The sequence below is a fragment of the Copadichromis virginalis genome, linkage group LG9 (assembly GCF_057382275.1).
Source record: "Copadichromis virginalis isolate Kocher_CV1m ecotype Utaka linkage group LG9, C_Virginalis_male_GT1.1, whole genome shotgun sequence".
NCBI lineage: Eukaryota > Metazoa > Chordata > Actinopteri > Cichliformes > Cichlidae > Copadichromis > Copadichromis virginalis.
The window spans coordinates 32,098,988-32,117,979 of record NC_140626.1 but is presented as its reverse complement, the minus strand read 5'-3'; the positions used below and the strand labels follow the sequence as shown (position 1 = coordinate 32,117,979).

General features: G+C 44.6%; 2 protein-coding genes across 2 annotated transcripts in view; one reads left to right on the top strand and one right to left on the bottom strand.

Annotated features, from left to right (window-relative positions):
• The window catches only part of LOC146702260 (uncharacterized), a 31,352-nt gene that overhangs the window by 10,369 nt on the left and 1,991 nt on the right, over positions 1 to 18,992 (top strand). Inside the window, exon 4 of the mRNA XM_085468937.1 lies at positions 2,363 to 2,682. Coding sequence (XP_085325063.1) covers positions 2,363 to 2,682 — 320 coding nt within the window. The remainder of the gene's footprint in view (positions 1 to 2,362; positions 2,683 to 18,992) is intronic.
• LOC146702261 (uncharacterized) lies at positions 10,768 to 12,221 on the bottom strand. The gene has a single exon (XM_085469027.1). It carries the CDS (start codon positions 12,074 to 12,076, stop codon positions 11,468 to 11,470), a length of 609 nt encoding a protein of 202 aa, XP_085325153.1. The 5' UTR covers positions 12,077 to 12,221; the 3' UTR covers positions 10,768 to 11,467.

Below are 18,992 nucleotides of genomic sequence, written 5' to 3'. Positions count from 1 at the left end.
TCAACTCATTCATGTCACCTAAAAGGTAAACCTGTTTCTCCATCACCTGTTCAGCTCTGATGATTCAGTAAGGACATCTCCTGGTTTCATCTGCATGTTTCCCTCTCACCACATATCCAAACCGACATCATGACCAGCAGCTTTTACAGCTGTGGCTCCTGCAAACATTAGCTGATACTAGAAAGTAATATTAAATAAATTCTAACAACAGCTGATCGAGCTTAAATGTGCTGCTGTTGTTTAGCGCGACATCCGCTGGTTTCCCCTCTCTGGCGCAAAGTGGGCGATAAACAAACAAGAGAGGAAAGCTGATCAGCTGATCATTGATCAGTAGCAACAGGAGAGGGAGGGAGAGAATGAGAGAAGAAGAGGCAGCTGTGCAGCGTAAAGACAGAATAAATCAATCTTTGTGTCTTTTTTTCTTTCTAGCTGAAGTTCGGGACAAACTCTGTTCCTTTTCACCTTAATACGAAATGCGTAATAATTTCTCTGAATGAGGGACGATTCGTCTTTTTACAGGCAACTCTACTAACTAACCTTATGAATAAAATACAGTTCACTATGGTATCACTAACATCAAAGCACCCACCCAGCTGTATAGGAACTCCGTCATGCTAGCTAGCACGCAGTACGAGTTATTGTAACTGACTGTAAAAAGTCAGCACAACGAAAATAAACTCCACCTAAACTTGGTTTATATCTGACCCAGATAGACTGCAGGTCATAACTTCTTACCTGAAGTTCAGGTCACCTGACACTCGGACCGGCGGCCGCCTCGGGTGTCTCCTCCTCCTGCCTCCCCTTTCCCTCATCCACCCGCTGGCCTCCACCACTTGCTAATTTTACTGAATCTGAGGAAGCTCCGCCACAGCCACCACCAAACAACTGAGTTATTTTTACAGCATCTGGCCAATCCACCACCTTTCATTGTTTATACCGTTACAAAGGGGAAAAAAAGTCACCGGGCCACCGAGCAAATGCCCGATGGCCAGTCCAGCATTGGTCGTGCCATCAGTTAACCCTTCGTGTGCCAACTGTGGCACACGTGCCTACGGTTGCCGACCCCTGCCCTACAATAGTACATACAGAGAAAAGCCCAACAATCATATGACCCTCTATGTGCAAGCACTTTGACGACTGTGGGAAGGAAAAACTCCCTTTTAACAGGAAGAAACCTCCGGCAGAACCAGGCTCAGGGAGGGGCGGCCATCTGCTGCGACCGGTTGGGGTGAGAGAAGGAAGACAGGATAAAAGACATGCTGTGGAAGAGAGACAGAGGTTAATAACAGATATGATTCGATGCAGAGAGGTCTGTTAATACATAGTGAGTGAGAAAGGTGACTGGAAAGGAAAAACTCAATGCATCATGGGAATCCCCCGGCAGCCTACGTCTATTACAGCATAACTAAGGGAGGATTCAGGGTCACCTGGTCCAGCCCTAACTATATGCTTTAGCAAAAAGGAAAGTTTTAAGCCTAATCTTAAAAGTAGAGCTAGTGTCTGTCTCCTGAATCCAAACTGGAAGTTGGTTACACAGAAGAGGGGCCTGAAACCGAACGATCTGCCTCCCATTCTACTTTTAAATACTGTAGGAACAACAAGTAAGGCTGCAGTGCGAGAGCAAAGTGCTCTAACAGGGTGATATGGTACTACAAGGTCATTAAAATAAGATTGGGCCTGATTATTCAAGACCGGATTTTGAATTCAATTCTGGATTAAACAGGAAGCCAATGAAGGGAAGCCAATGAAGGAGAAATATGCTCTCTCTTTCTAGTCCCTGTCAGGACTCTTGCTGCAGCATTTCGGATTAACTGAAGGCTTTTCAGCGAGTTTTTAGGACTTCTTGATAATAATGAATTGCTTAATGTGCATTGAAGGACATGTCCTGGTCAAAATGACTCCAAGGTTCCTCACAGCGTTACTGGAAGTTACTGAAGTGTTTCCTTATAATTGCCCACTCTATAAAACTCAGTCGACGGGACTGAGCTCTGCAGCGTGGGTAATTACAAGGAAGCACTTCATAATTTGTAGATTCAAGCTGCTCTACATATTGTGAACAGCAGATGTCACCAAAGAGGCGACAGAATTTGTCCTGGTCCAAAATGAGTCCAAAGTTCCCCACAGTGTTACTGGAGGCCAAGGTAATGCCACCGAGAGTAAGAATCTGGTTAGGTACAATACTGTTCAACTGATGCTCACAAGGGTGTGGTACCACAGTGTGTGTTTGTATAGCCCAGTAAACTGTTAACTGAAGGAGTAAAATGTAATTGGACGTCTGCAGAGATGCTCTTTATTTCAGGCGACGTTCAGGATGAAAATGTTGAAGGACTGACTTACACTGTGTCTTTGTGTCTTTGTTTAGAAGCAGAGCGACACAGATGGATCCAGTTCTCAACCCTGTCGTCGCTGTGGTGGTGGGAAAGACTTTCGTTGTGACCTTTGTGGAAAAACTTTCAGTCATTCAAATGCCCTAAAACTACATCAACGTAGACACACTGGAGACAAAATGAACTACTGCAAAGAATGTGGGAAAGGCTTCCCCACAAAACGTGACTTAAAACGACACGAACTCTTTCACAGTGGGGTCAAAAAGCATCTCTGTGATCAGTGTGGGTCATCCTACACCTCTGCAGGTGAGCTTAAAAGACACAAACGCGTCCACACAGGAGAGAAACCATACAAGTGCAGACACTGTGACAAAAGCTTTCCACAATCAGCTAATCGTAACTGTCATGAACGGACACACATGGAAGGAAACTACAGCTGTGACCAGTGTGACAAGAGCTTCAGGAATTTCAGTTCATACTCCAAACACAAACGATCCCACGTTACTAATAAACTCTTTCACTGTTACCAATGTGCCAAAATATTCACCACATTGTCTGCTCTGTGCAAACATCAGCGTGATCATGCAGGACTGAAATCACTCCCATCTCTGTGAAGCTGCAGAGACAGAAAGATCCTCGTCTGGTTTCAGGGTCAGACTTAAAACCCTTGAGATCAGGCTCCACAGAGTTCACAGTGAATCTCCTGTAAAGATCTGATGAGGCAGCTATGAATGAAAATGTGCCTCTTGTTACATTTTAAGCTTTCTAAACTGTTCTACTGTAGTGTTGGTGTTGAGTGGTTAGCTTTGTTCCAGCAGTTGAATCAAAAAATCTGTTTCCTCTTATTATGTTTTTATTGAATGTATTTTGATCCATGTGTTTTTGTTGGGTGTTTTTTTTTTTTTTTTTTTTTTTTTTTTTTGTTCAGGTTGTTTGTGTTATGAAATCCTTCAACAGTTAATACAAAATTTGAAATGTTAAATAAAGAAATAGTTTAATGACAAAGAGTTTGATCCATGATGTCATTTCCTGTATATCAAACCAAAAACTGACATGACATATGTTCTCAGTGACACAGATGGAGGTTTATCAGAGGAGACTTGGCTGTTCTGACACTGAACAGGGTTCCTGCAGCTTACTGAAAATTCTGACCTGAAATTTATGAAAAAATAAGATCTTTAAAATCTTTTATATTTTAACCCTTTAGAGCCGATCGGAGCGGGAACGCTCTGTTATGCGTAACTATTTTTAAATCCCGGTAGCACTGCAACCACGTAAGCTAGCGCAAAATTTTTTTTTGCATATGAAACCGGAGGAGTTGTACTTGCATATTGTGCCATCAGCTTGTCCTCGGTCACGGTTTCCTTCCACATAAAGCTTTGCAAAAACTGCATAAAAAGCGCTTGCAGGAACAAAAACATAATATTCCAGAAACACGCTTTGCTGGTCCGATCAGCTGTTCAAAACACTTCCTACGTTGGAATAGACGTCAGCGCGAACTTTTGCATTTCCGCCATTACCTGGCCGAAACCGGAAGTGACGTCATTTTCGCGGAAATGTAGTCTTTTGCGATCAGGGCCTCAGGGCCTATACTGCTCTTTTTAAAAGTTATCTTTGACTTTATGACTTTCTGTGTCGTTTCTGGGATGCTTAGGACTCATATTGCACTGCTGGAAATAGTTTATTTTGATGCATATGCTGCTTTTTTGCAAATTTGCAGTATAATATTTATTTTCGTTTTTCCTGCAGTGTATAAAAATTGGTGTATTTCAAAAATAAAACTATGAAGACACTCAAAATAAATTTCCCGTGGTGGGAAACTATTTTGTGCAACTTTTTTGTATTTACAGTTTTGAGGGATAAGCCTCTTAAATTTCTCTAACTACAAATATATGTTAAAAAATCAAAAACGATTTTCAATTTTTTTTGTAGTTTATTGCACTTTTTTGCAATTTATGTAATTACTATGCACTTAATGAATACATATTATTAAAATCTGGGCTATAATGGTTGTATTGATGTATAGCAACTTGAAATGCTCCCAAAAATGGCTCCACAGCATGTAAAAATATAATATAAGTTCTGGCGGACTTGGTTCTATGGTAGGTCTTAAAGGGTTAACAAAGTTGCTGTAGGTATCAAAAATCTGATTTGTGTTTGAGATATAAAAAGATTAAAAGATCATTTTCCAAAATTAAAGTTGTGGTTTGAGTTGTTGTTCTGTAAACCCTCTCTTGTCTGATCGTTTGATAATAACATTTAAATTTACAATAATGGAATGAAGCCAGATAACATGCATATAAAGACCTGGGTGACCTCTATCTTTCTGCTGCTGATTATACTTGGCCCTACAATACCTAGAAATATGGTATCTAACCAGATACTGTCCTATAAGATAAGATAGAACTTTATTAATCCCTCGGGTGGGTTCCTCTGGGAAATTCGATTTCCAAAAAAGCACAGCACCGACAGAAGTTACAGAAATAAATAAATATATATATATATATATGAGAGAGAGCAGCTGGATAGCGTAGTAGCAGCTGGATAGCGTAGTGGTTAGAAAAATAGGATCATGGCCAAGCTTGAAACCTGGATCCCCCGTAGCCGGTTACCAAGATTACGTGAAGTACCCTCAGAAGGTCTGCTAGATGATGTTAATGCAGCACTACGGGCAATACCTACAACCACGATTACCGACACTAACAAGCTGATCTACAATACGGCAGCAGTGATCAGTGAGATGCTTGGCTACAAGTTGAACAGCCACAAGGGGCAGTACCCTCCATGGAGAAGGAGGCTAGAGGGCAAGATCAAAGTAGCACGGAGAGAGGTTAGCCAACTAACGGAGTTGCAGAAAGGTGCGACGAATAAGGTGCCTAAGAAATACAGCAAGCTGTCCATACCTGAGGCCTTGGAAACTGCCAAGCAAAGGCTCACAGCCTTGGCCAGCCGCTTGAGGAGGTACACCAGAGAGATAGAAGGCAGGAGAATAAACCAGCTGTTCTCCACAGAACCAGCAAAGGTGTACTCTCAGTGGCAAGGGAACAATAAGAGAACAGCACCACCAAGGCTGGAGACGGAGCAATACTGGAAGAGCATATGGGAGAAGGATGCAACCCATAACGGCAATGCTCAGTGGCTAGAGGATCTGAGGGCAGACCACAGCGACCTCCCTGAACAGGGTGCAGTAACCATCACAGTGGCAGATATCCAAGAAAGGGTCTCCAGTATGAAGAGTTGGACAGCACCAGGGCCCGACATGGTTCACGCCTACTGGCTGAAGAAGCTAACTGCACTCCACGAGCGTCTGGCAGCACAAATGAACCAGCTGCTAGTTAACGAGAGACACCCGGAATGGCTAACTGAAGGCCGGACGGTCCTGATCCCCAAGGACCCCAAGAAGGGACCGGTCCCCTCCAACTACCGACCAATAACCTGCCTCAGTACTACATGGAAGCTCCTGTCAGGCATCATATCGGCTAAGATGAACAGGCACATGGGTCAATACATGAGCGGGACACAGAAAGGAATTGGCAAGAATACCAGAGGCGCAAAACACCAGCTACTGGTAGACAGAACAATCAGCCGAGACTGCAAGACCAGACTGACCAACCTGTGCACTGCCTGGATTGATTACAAGAAGGCCTATGACTCAATGCCCCACAGCTGGATACTGGAATGCCTAGAATTGTACAAGATCAATGGGACCCTAAGAGCCTTCATCAGGAACTCAATGGGGATGTGGCGTACAACACTAGAGGCCAACTCCAAGCCCATAGCACAAGTCACCATCAAGTGCGGGATCTACCAAGGAGATGCTCTGTCCCCACTGCTGTTCTGCATAGGCCTGAACCCCCTCAGTGAGATCATTAACAAGACTGGCTACGGATACCGACTACGGAACGGAGCAGTTGTCAGCCACCTCCTGTACATGGATGACATCAAGCTGTATGCCAAGAGTGAACGAGACATCGATTCACTGATCCACACTACCAGGCTATACAGCAATGACATTGGAATGTCGTTCGGACTGGAGAAGTGTAGTCGGATGGTAACAAAGAGAGGGAAGGTAGTCAGAACTGAGGGGATTGAACTACCAGAAGGCAACATTGCAGACATAGAGGACAGTTACAAGTACTTGGGGATCCCGCAGGCGAATGGGAACCATGAAGAGGCCGCTAGAAAAGCTGCAACCACCAAGTACCTGCAGAGGGTCAGGCAAGTCCTGAGGAGTCAGCTGAATGGTAAGAACAAGATCCGGGCCATCAACACGTACGCCCTGCCCGTGATCAGGTACCCTGCTGGGGTAATAGGCTGGCCAAAGGAGGAGATAGAAGCCACTGACATAAAGACAAGAAAGCTCCTTACCATGCATGGAGGGTTTCACCCCAAGTCCAGCACCCTGAGGCTGTACGCTAAGCGGAAGGAAGGGGGCCGGGGACTGGTGAGTGTCAGCACCACAGTCCAGGATGAGACAACGAACATCCAAGAATACATTGGGAAGATGGCCCCAACTGACCGAGTGCTCAGTGAATACCTCAGGCAGCAGAAACCCAAGAAAGAGGAGGGAGACGAGGAACCATCATGGAAGGACAGGCCCCTGCACGGTATGTACCACCGGCAGATAGAGGAGGTGGCTGATATCCAGAAATCCTACCAGTGGCTGGACAAAGCTGGACTGAAAGACAGCACAGAGGCACTAATCATGGCAGCACAAGAACAAGCTCTGAGCACAAGATCCATAGAGGCTGGGGTCTATCACACCAGGCAAGACCCCAGGTGCAGGCTGTGTAAAGATGCCCCAGAGACAATCCAGCACATAACAGCAGGGTGCAAGATGCTAGCAGGCAAGGCATACATGGAACGCCATAACCAAGTGGCCGGCATAGTGTACAGGAACATCTGTGCGGAGTATAACCTGGAAGTCCCGAGGTCAAAATGGGAGATGCCCCCAAGGGTGGTGGAGAATGACCGAGCTAAGATCCTGTGGGACTTCCAGATACAGACGGACAAAATGGTGGTGGCTAACCAACCGGACATAGTGGTGGTAGACAAACAGAAGAAGACGGCCGTAGTGATCGATGTAGCGGTTCCGAATGACAGCAATATCAGGAAGAAGGAACACGAGAAGCTGGAGAAATACCAAGGGCTCAGAGAAGAGCTCGAGAGGATGTGGAGGGTGAAGGTAACAGTGGTCCCCGTGGTAATCGGAGCACTAGGTGCGGTGACTCCCAAGATAGGCGAGTGGCTCCAGCAGATCCCGGGAACAACATCGGAGATCTCTGTCCAGAAGAGCGCAGTCCTGGGAACAGCTAAGATACTGCGCAGGACCCTCAAGCTCCCAGGCCTCTGGTAGAGGACCCGAGCTTGAAGGATAAACCGCCCGCAGGGGCGTGCTGGGTGTTTTTTATATATATATATATATATATATATATATATATATATATATATATATATATATGTATGTGTGTGTGTGTGTGTGTGTGTGTGTGTGTGTGTGTGTGTGTGTATGTATGTATGTATGTATGTATGTATATATGTATATATGTATATATAAATAAATACAGAGACAATATAAAAATATACGAAGGGAATAAATGGGAATAAAAATACAAGTGAATTGCACATTTCAAGTATTGAGGTCTATTGCACTGTTGACTATTTACAAAAGTATTGTACAGTGAGGTGAAGAGGCACTACAGCTTAGTTGTTCCCCCCTCCTTTGTCCTCCTGTTTCCCCTCCCTCTCCCCTCCAGAGAGGAGTTAAACAGTTTGATGGCGTGTGGGACAAAGGAGTTTTTAAGTCTGTTAGTTCTTGTCTTGGGGAGAAGCAACCTGTCACTGAACAGACTCTTCTGGTTGTTTATGGCCGTGTGCAGAGGATGCCTGGCATTGTCCATAATGTCCATCAGTTTCTTTAATGTCCTTTTCTCTGCCACTGTCACCAGAGTGTCCAGCTTCATGCCGACCACAGAGCTAGCCCTCCTGATCAGTTTCTCCAGCCTGGATGAGTCCTTCTTTGCTGTGCTGCTCCCCCAGCACACCACAGCATAGAAAAGGACTCCAGCAACCACCGACTGGTAAAACATCCTCAGGAGCTTCCTGCAAATGTTAAAAGACCTCAGCCTCCTGAGGAAGTACAGTCGGCTTTGTGCTTTTTTATACAGGTGCTCTGTGTTGCATGACCAGTCCAGTTTATTGTCCACCCACAGCCCGAGGTACTTGTACTTGTTGACCACCTCCACCTCCTCCCCCTCTATCTGAACCGGCAGTGGACCTGCTCTGGACCTCCCGAAGTCCACAACCAGTTCCTTAGTCTTTGAGGTGTTGAGTTGCAGGTGGTATGTGTGACTCCATGCGACAAAGTTCCTCACCAGACTTCTGTACTCCTCTTCCTGATCATCCAAGATACACCCCATGATGGCTGTGTCGTCTGCAAACTTCTGAATGTGGCATAATTCAGAGTTGTAGCAGAAGTCAGAGGTGTACAGGGTGAAGAGAAGAGGGGACAGCACAGTTCCCTGTGGTGCTCCTGTGCTGCTGACCACTGTGTCAGACGTGATGTCCTTCAGCCTGACGTACTGTGGTCTGTCGGTGAGGTAGTCGGAGATCCAAGCGACCAGGCAGGGGTCCACCTCCATCCTGTTCAGTTTTTCCTGAAGCATACAGGGCCGGATGGTATTAAAGGCACTGGAAAAGTCAAGAAACAGGATCCTGACCGTGCCTTTTCCCCCATCCAGGTGTGAGTGGGCTCTGTGTAGGAGGTACAGGATGGCATCCTCCACTCCGACACCCGCCTTGTATGCAAACTGTAGTGGGTCCTGGGCATGTTGTACCTGTGGTCGGAGGAGGTTGAGGAAGAGCCGCTCTAGAGTCTTCATAAGATGTGACGTCAGTGCCACCGGTCGGAAGTCATTCAGCTCATTGGGCCGGTTCTTTTTGGGGACCGGGACGATGCAGGATGTCTTCCATAGGGCGGGCACTCTCCCCAGTCGCAGACTGAGGTTGAAGACTCGTTGTAGCGGCTCCCCAAGTTCAGCAGCACACGCCTTTAGCATCCTAGGACACACCTTGTCTGGGCCTGCTGCCTTTCTGGGGCAAAGCTTCCTCAGTTGTCTCCTGACCTGATCCACTGTGACACTGGGAGATGTTTGGGAGGAGGGGAGAGTATATCCTGTCAGAGTGACACTCAAAAACTACTCCATGCATTTATTATTTCTAGACTGGACTACTGTAATTTGCTATTATCGGGATGTCCTAAAAACTCCCAGAGAAGCCTGCAGGTAATCCAAAATGCTGCAGCAAGAGTACTGACAGGGATTAGTTGTTGTTCCTAGAATATTTAAAAGTAGAGTGAGAGGCAGAGCTGTGAGTTTTCAGGTCCCTCTTCTGTGGAACCAGCTTCCAGTTGGGATTGGTGAGGCAGACACGATCTCTACTTTTAAGATTAGGCTTCAAACTTTCCCTTTTACTAAAATATATAGTTATAGCAACAAAGGACATACACCCATGTGTGTTGATTTCTCCCTAAGATGGCAAACTGAAACACTCCAAGTTGGTGACTTTTGGAGATTTGTTTCCCTGGATGATTGAGAATGCATCAAGATGAAACACAAAAGGAAGCTCACCGCTTTTAGCAGAGTGGAGTGTTTCAGTGTTTCAGTTTGCCATCTTAGGGGGAAATCAACACATGTCCTTTGTATGTCCTTTGTTGCTGACATTTGATAAAAACAGTACAAAAAACCAACCATTTGTACACATATTTACAAATGGCCTGCTGAGTGGTGCATGGAGCAAGTTTTGGGTGGCTTGCGACCTAAAATCCAAGTACACAGATGCAAAAAAAATCAGGCCACTGTGCGATGTGTTCACTGCTACAGGTACACATGTGGTAAATGCAGACGACAGATACCGTGGCAGTGCCAGGATTGTGAGTGATTGCTGAAAATGTTGAAATGTACTCACTCACTTTTTATCATTATTTGTAAATATGTGTACAAATGGTTGGTTTTTTGTACTGTTTTCATCAATAAATGTCAGCAACAAAGGACATACAAAGGACATGTGTTGATTTCTCCCTAAGATGGCAAACTGAAACACTCCACTCCCCCACCCCCTCAATCACTCACCCCCACTCCCCTCCCTCCAGAATTCCTAGGTAACGACCTAATATACATATGGATGACTAGCCAATTTAGCTTCCACTTCCACCATTTGACTGCTCTCGGGTTTTATAGGTAGAAAGGTAGAAGCCTGGGGATGCTAGTGGTTATTAATCTCTGTCTTCCACAGCATGTCTTTTCTCCTGTTTTCCTTCTCTCACCCCAACCGCCTGTGGCAGATGGCCGCCCCTCCCTGAGCCTGGTTCTGCCGGAGGTTTCTTCCTATTAAAAGGGAGATTTTCCTTCCCACTGTCACCAAAGGGATTGTTGGGTTTTCAGAATCAGAATCAGAATACTTTATTCATCCCGAGGGAAATTAGGGGTTACAGCAGGCAGCACGCTAATGGCGCATGCGCACTCACAAAGGAACCTTCTGACCAACTTTACACAAACATCACATTGGGCAGACATGTCAGAAGGTAGGCTGATAGGAAAAAAACAACGAAAATACACTACATGAGGTAAGAGGAGGAGAAAAAAAACTCCACTCAGACTGAGCTCCTAGTGGGAGAACAGTTTGATAAAAGAAAAAACACCTCAGCACAAAAGCACATGACTATCAATACACCATAGAAACACGAGACAAGCAACAGGGCGGGTAAAGGGTAAGAGAGAGCCGGCGTAGACAGCGCATCCGGTCCTGCAGCATCTGTGCTGGTCCAGTTGACTGCTATCATCCCCGGTAGGGCACAAGCATCGAAGGCGTTGGAAAGGGAGGGGGATGAGTGAGTGCTTATCAGTGTAAGTGTGTGTGTGTGCGTGTCCATAGTTTAGCTGAGACAGTGTCCTTCGGCCTATCAGGCTAAGTAAACAGTCCTCCAGCCAATCCAGGTGTCCTTCATGGGGCGGGAAGAATAGTCATCACACAGTTGTTATCAGGGAGTTGTTTTGGTGGGCTCCAGCCTTGGGCCTGCAGCTGGAGCCGTGGTGTCCAAATGTTGAATATTGTTGATTTCTCCTTTGTGAGCAGCTCGAATTCTAGCACTCCGAGGCTGGTCTCTCGATCTCCCGTTGAAGAGCTGCGAGCCTCCCCATGATGGTATCAAACTTCTGTTCCGTGGTGTTGTCAGTCTTTTGATTCTGAGACCTCACAACTGCAGTGATCCGTTCCGCGATGTTTTCCAACTGTCGCTCAAGGGTCTCATTTTGAGCAGGCCTCTCTCTGATGTTTCCCCTCATACGCTCAATGGTGTTGTTTTGAGCCTTCACAGCAGCTGTAAGCGTCTCCAAGGTGTTGACCATATTACGTTCGTTGTGAGAGGTCGCACCTCGTCCCGTCGCTTCGAATCCAGCGGGCAGCCTTGTGGGGGTTTGAACAGCCGGTTCCGCTTTCTTATTTCTCTGATAAACCAGGGCTAAGCCAACGCCGATCAGCATGAACCCTGTTATCATGGTTCCGAATAGGTAGATATCTTCAGCGTCCTTGATCGACAGTCCCGCCAGGCACACGGTCCTCCAGTTCTGCCACCCGTCCATCGTGTAACCGGCAGGGAAAGTCCCTCCAGGGCACTCAGGCTCTCCCGAGCCCCGACTTCTCGTTGAGAAAAGGGTGTCAATAGCACTCAGAGACCAGTTGATCAAATCCATAATTCTCTTTTAGGTTTAGAGAACGACAGTGAGAGACTGTTCCAGGGAAAGTAAATTCACACAAGACAAGACAAGGACATAGAGGCGAAGCAGGGAAGATAAGGGTGAGGAGGAGAGGAGAAAGTGCGACCGCCTTCGCTGAGAGCTCAAGCGTTTTGTATGTGTTATTGCAGGGCAGGGGGTCCACTACCTCCATGATCCAATCTGGAGCCACTAACCCTGAGGGTACATCTTTCACCATCTTACAAAGCTGGGGTTGCAGCCATTCCCCAACTCTCTGTGAATGGTACTCATGGAATTTGATCTGTGGCTGTTGATCAATGGTCATGATTTGCATATTAATGATGAAGAAACTTATCTTACAGCTCATTGTTCATTCAGTGGGCTGTTTTCATCATTATGCAAATGTACTGTTTACTAGGTTTGGGAAACCTGCAGTCAGCTGAGATTGAAGAAGTCACTTGCAACACTGAAAACGCCATGTCCAGATGAACAGAATCAATTATTTTGGTACAAACAATTCACCACAAAAAAGACTCAATATTCAGAAATGCTTTAAACTGTGCAGTAAATATGTATGACAAACTCAAAACATTGTAATCTAAAACATACTGCAAAACAGTGCTGGCTCTTATTTCACTGGGAGAAATTTTCATGGGCATGTTCAGCTAGAATTTTACTTTGGAGGAAATGGGGTCAATGCAATTCTTAAGCATATGTGCAAATGTCCGATGGATGGATGGAACTTTATTAATCCCTCGGGTCGGTTCCTCCGGGAAATTCAATTTCCAGTAGCACAGCACCGACAGAAGTTGCATGTTACAGATATGCTAAGGGAAATGAGAGTAAGGATATAAGCACACAGCCCCACTCCACTGACGACTTGCTGTTGGCCAAAGCCCTCAACGACTTTTACTGCCGGTTTGATGAGACATCAAGCAGCCTTGACATCTCCACCTTCCCCAACAATAGAGACATCATCCCCCCACCTCCCCACTCCCACCAGCACAGAGCCATCACCACCATCAAAGACTTCACCCACAGGAGCCCCCTCCTCACTCCACAGCTATGAGGATTTCACACCACCATCTCCCACTACAACCCTTCATATTCATGAAGCAGATGTGAGGAAGCAGTTTAACCCTTTAGCTTAGACCCCCGGAGAGCAGTCATTTTGGTTTTCTACCTTAGACCCCTGCGGAGTCATCATTTTGCGTTTCTACCTTTAAAAGCCGGAGAGCAGTCAGTCAAATGCTGGAGTCATTCATATGTATATTAGGTCGTTACCTAGGAATTCTGGAGGGAGGGGAGTGGGGGTGAGTGATTGAGGGGGTGGGGGAGTGGAGTGTTTCAGTTTGCCATCTTAGGGAGAAATCAACACATGTCCTTTGTATGTCCTTTGTTGCTGACATTTATTGATGAAAACAGTACAAAAAACCAACCATTTGTACACATATTTACAAATAATGATAAAAAGTGAGTGAGTACATTTCAACATTTTCAGCAATCACTCACAATCCTGGCACTGCCACGGTATCTGTCGTCTGCATTTACCACATGTGTACCTGTAGCAGTGAACACATCGCACAGTGGCCTGATTTTTTTTGCATCTGTGTACTTGGATTTTAGGTCGCAAGCCACCCAAAACTTGCTCCATGCACCACTCAGCAGGCCATTTGTAAATATGTGTACAAATGGTTGGTTTTTTGTACTGTTTTTATCAATAAATGTCAGCAACAAAGGACATACACCCATGTGTGTTGATTTCTCCCTAAGATGGCAAACTGAAACACTCCAAGTTGGTGACTTTTGGAGATTTGTTTCCCTGGATGATTGAGAATGCATCAAGATGAAACACAAAAGGAAGCTCACCGCTTTTAGCAGCTCCCCCACCCCCTCAATCACTCAGTGAGTGATTGAGGGGGTGGGGGAGTGGAGTGTTTCAGTGTTTCAGTTTGCCATCTTAGGGAGAAATCAACACATGTCCTTTGTATGTCCTTTGTTGCTGACATTTATTGATAAAAACAGTACAAAAACCCAACCATTTGTACACATATTTACAAATGGCCTGCTGAGTGGTGCATGGAGCAAGTTTTGGGTGGCTTGCGACCTAAAATCCAAGTACACAGATGCAAAAAAAATCAGGCCACTGTGCGATGTGTTCACTGCTACAGGTACACATGTGGTAAATGCAGACGACAGATACCGTGGCAGTGCCAGGATTGTGAGTGATTGCTGAAAATGTTGAAATGTACTCACTCACTTTTTATCATTATTTGTAAATATGTGTACAAATGGTTGGTTTTTTGTACTGTTTTCATCAATAAATGTCAGCAACAAAGGACATACAAAGGACATGTGTTGATTTCTCCCTAAGATGGCAAACTGAAACACTCCACTCCCCCACCCCCTCAATCACTCACCCCCACTCCCCTCCCTCCAGAATTCCTAGGTAACGACCTAATATACAGATGAATGACTAGCCAATTTAGCTTCCACTTCCACCATTTGACTGCTCTCGGGTTTTATAGGTAGAAAGGTAGAAGCCTGGGGATGCTAGTGTTAGACCTACCACAGAACCAAGTCTGCCTGAGCTTATCTTTATATTTTTACATGTTGTACTTCCATTTCTGGGAGCATTTCAAGTTGCTATACATCAATACAACCCTTATATCCCACATTTTAATCATATGTATGCATTAAGTCAACAGTAACTACATAAATTGCAAAAGTGGTATTTTTACACACATTTCTAGTTAAAGAAATTTCAGAGGTTCATCCCTCAAAATTGTAAATGTAAAAAAGTTGCATAAAACAGTTTCCAACCAGACGAAATTAATTTTGAGTGTCTTCATAGTTTTATTTTTGAGATACACCAATTTGTTTATACTGCAGCCACCAACTTTGTAATTCTCATTTACATGACTATACATGTATACTATACGATTTACATGACATGGCGCTCCATCTGTTGTAAGTCCAACAAGTTTGTCCCAGGGCAGTTTCATGTCGGTTACACTTTGACATACGTTTTTAAAAATGTCTTTTCCTGTCGTTGTCCCTTGCATCGATTTAATGTTCAATATTTCCTCTCCACTGATGAAGATGGCCAGCTGTGCAATGTCCATCATGTCTATACTTTCATACACAGTATGCAATAACGTGTTTGCTTCTTTCACAAAACTGTGTTCCTAAATCAGTGGCCATCTCACAAACCCGATCGGCAATCATATTTCTCCTCAGGCTCACATTTGCCAAAATCTGCGTTTTGTCTGGATAGCATCGCACAGCTTCATCAGAGTGGTACCGGGCTGATTTGACTGTCTCCTCTGCTACAATAAAATTTGCTTTCACAACAGCTTCACCATGTGATTTACCAGTTTACTACCAATGTAAACTGCTGGTTTACCAGCAATGTCTGTAAACATACATTCAGTCTCCCACTGGTGCTGAAAGGCTCCATTTTCAGAAATAACTTTTTTCTTTGCCATTGTGAGGGACTAGCTTCGCAATAACAGAAGTTTGACTTGATTGACGCGGGAATGTTGCCAGGTAGCCTAACGTCTGGGAAAGAGGCTGCAGCGCTGCGTTACAGGATCTGTTGTTTGTGTGTTAATAGCACCTCATATCGTCGGGCCATGCATAACAGTAATTTAAAAAAATCTATATGAAATGATCTCGCGGGCCTGATATGAACGCTGGGCCAGTTTGAGTGTGTGCAGTGAGAATTCAGTCAAAGTATTTAACTGGAGTGTGAAAAAATAAGCTGAACTCTACAGCTTGTGTGGTCTCCTGTGGCTTTAGGTGCTGACAAGCCTTCCAGCTGTTCTCCAGCATTTTCATTTACAGCCGTAAAATATCTCCACATGTTGCTCCTGTTTCTCTCTCTTTGCAGTCCAAATGGGTTTTCTGTGTGTAGCCGAGTCACGTGACGGCACAGTATCAAATCCCAGCAGGGCAGAAGAAGGGGGCGGAGCAAAGTGAGTCTCCCGCATAAGAAGAGGTGTTCGCACAGACAGCTGCTTCTTCATCCGCAGCGAGTAAAATAGTGAACTCGGAGGAGCATCGATCGTAAACCACTACCACCGTTTGGATCGATATCTGCATCGATCTGCCCACCCTTGTCTCCTGGATCGTAGCTGAGATCAGCATGAACCACGTGGGTCTCTGCTCCCTGATCTGTTTCCTGTGTTTGGAAAGAGTTCCAGCTTCATCGCGGAGTTTCTCTCGGTTTGTGGGCTCATCTAAAGGTAAGCACCGAGCTAACCTCAACACTAGATTTACTAACCCTTCTCAAAATCCCTTGAACCCAACACCTACTAAAATCACTGCGTTTATTTTCTGGTGCAAGTCCCGAGGTGTTAATCACCCCTGCTGAGATTTTTACAAGTCATATGCTCGATTCTCCTGCTTTTGTTGCGCAAACCACCCATTGTCTTTGAGGCCTGGCACATTTGCTTTCAACGTGCGGTGGAGATGAAGCCAGCCGCGGAGGTGTGCGGGTGGATAGCGAATGAGCAACAGTTTCTGACTTTCCAAAAGTACTCATTTATTTAGAATATGAAAAATAAAAGTGCTACCTCTACCACACATTAGTCGAGAGCACACTAGTACGCAAACTGTAAGCTGTACATCTCTGTGTCTCCTGATGACACCAGACCAAAGGATGCCCTTTTTAACTGTATTTTAGATATAAGATCTTGGATGGCAGAAAACTTTTTACAGCTTAACCAGGACAAAACTGAAGTTTTAATCGTCGGTCCCGAGGCTCAGAGAGAGAAACTCTTGTCTAAATTAGAGGCATTTTCACTATGTCCTTCACTACAAGTGAAAAACCTGGGTGTTATTTTTGACTCTGAGCTTGGTTTTATCCCACATATTAAACATGTAACCAAAATTGGATTTTATCATCTAAAAAATATAGCCAGAGTCCGCCCTATTCTCTCTCGGGCCAACACGGAGATGCTGACGCATGCTTTTATTACCAGTCGCATTGATTACTGTAATGCCCTGCTCTCTGGTCTCCCCAAAAAGAATATTTCAACTTTACAACTTTTGCAAAACTCTGCAGCTCGTGTGCTGACGAAGACCAGAGGGCGGGCCCACATTACACCGGTTTTAGAATCGCTGCACTGGCTCCCCGTGTGTTTCAGGATCGATTTTAAAGTTCTTTTACTGGTTTTTAAATGTCTTAATGGTCTTGGGCCTTCTTATCTCTCAGATCTGCTTTTACCATATGAGCCCTCGCGGACCCTGAGGTCCTCTGGTACTGGCCTTTTGATCGTTCCTAAAGTCAGGACACATACTCACGGAGAGGCAGCTTTTCAGTGGTATGGTCCTCGTCTGTGGAACAGCCTGCCGGAGGAGCTCAGGGCCGCAGAGAACGTACATGTTTTTAAGAACAGGCTCAAGACCACCTTTTTAACCCTTTACAGCCGATCGGAGCGGCCACGCTCTGTTTTGCGTAACTATTTTTAAATCCCGGTAGCTCTGCAACCAAGTAAGCTAGCGCAATAATTTTTTTTGCATATGAAACTGGAGGAGTTGTACTTACATCTTATGCCATCAGCTTGTCCTAGGTCACAGTTTCCTTCCACATATAGCTTTGCAAAAACTGCATAAAAATCACTTGCAGCAACAAAAACATGATATTCCAGAAACACGCTTCGCCGATCCATCAGCTGTTTGTAACACTTCCTACGTCCATCAGCGCGAACTATCACATGACCGCATGACCTGCCCGAAACCGGAAGTGACGTCATTTTGCGGAAATGTAGTTTTTTACGATCGGGGCCTTATGAGCTTGTGTTTTACTTGTTATGTGTTTTAAAAAGTTATGTTTGACTTTATGACTTTCTGTGTCGTTTCTGGGATGCTTAAGACTCATATTGCACTGCTGGAAATAGTTTATTTTGATGCATATGCTGTTATTTTGCAAATTTGCACTATAATATTTATTTTCATTTTTCCTGCAGTATATAAAAATTGGTGTATTTCAAAAATAAAACTATGAAGACACTCAAAATAAATTTCCTGTGGTGGGAAACTAGTTTGTGTAACTTTTTTGTATTTACAGTTTTGAGGGATAAGCCTCTTAAATTTCTCTAACTAGAAATATATGTTAAAAAAACTAAAACGATTTTCAATTTTTTTGTTGTTTATTGCACTTTTTTGCAATTTATGTAATTACTATGCACCTAATGCAGACATATTATTAAAGTTTGGGCTATAATGGTTGTATTGATGTATAGCAACTTGAAATGCTCCCAAAAATGGCTCCACAGCATGTAAAAATATAATATAAGCTCTGGCGAACTTGGTTCTATGGTAGGTCTTAAAGGGTTAATTTAGCTTTTACCTAACGTTTATTTATTTTATGCTTATTTATTCTATCCTGTTATTCTATTATTAATTTAGGCTTTACCTAATATTTATTGATTTTATTCTTATTCATTTTTAATCTTCTTACTCTATTTATATTTATATTTATATTGTATCCCGTTCTTATTTATTTTATCATTTTACCCTGTATATATCCTATTGTGTCATATCTCCAGTGTTTCCTCGGAGGGCGCTCTCTGCACTGGGGCTGTGATCAACCGTGGCTGCTGGGGCTCTGGGGGTCCTCTCAGCCTGGCTGGGCGGCTTCTTTGCCTCCCTCCTGCTGTGTGCCCAGCCTGGAGGCTGCGGTCTGTGACCGGCTCCCGGTGCAGACGGCTCCCTGTGATAGTGTTTCCTCACCGGGCTCATGTGTGCCCAGCCCAATTTTACTCTTTAAGTGTGCACGGGTGTGTGTGTGTGTGGGGGGGGGTATTCACATCATTTATGTTAATGAGAGTGTGGGGAGTGAGTTGGAGGGTGGGGTGGGCTGCTTTTAACTATGTAAAGCACTTTGTGCTACCTTTTTTTTTTTTTT

What these genes read in the sequence shown, in the direction of transcription:
- LOC146702261 (XM_085469027.1), bottom strand. Translation starts at nt 12,076, where the DNA reads ATGGATTTGATCAACTGGTCTCTGAGTGCTATTGACACCCTTTTCTCA.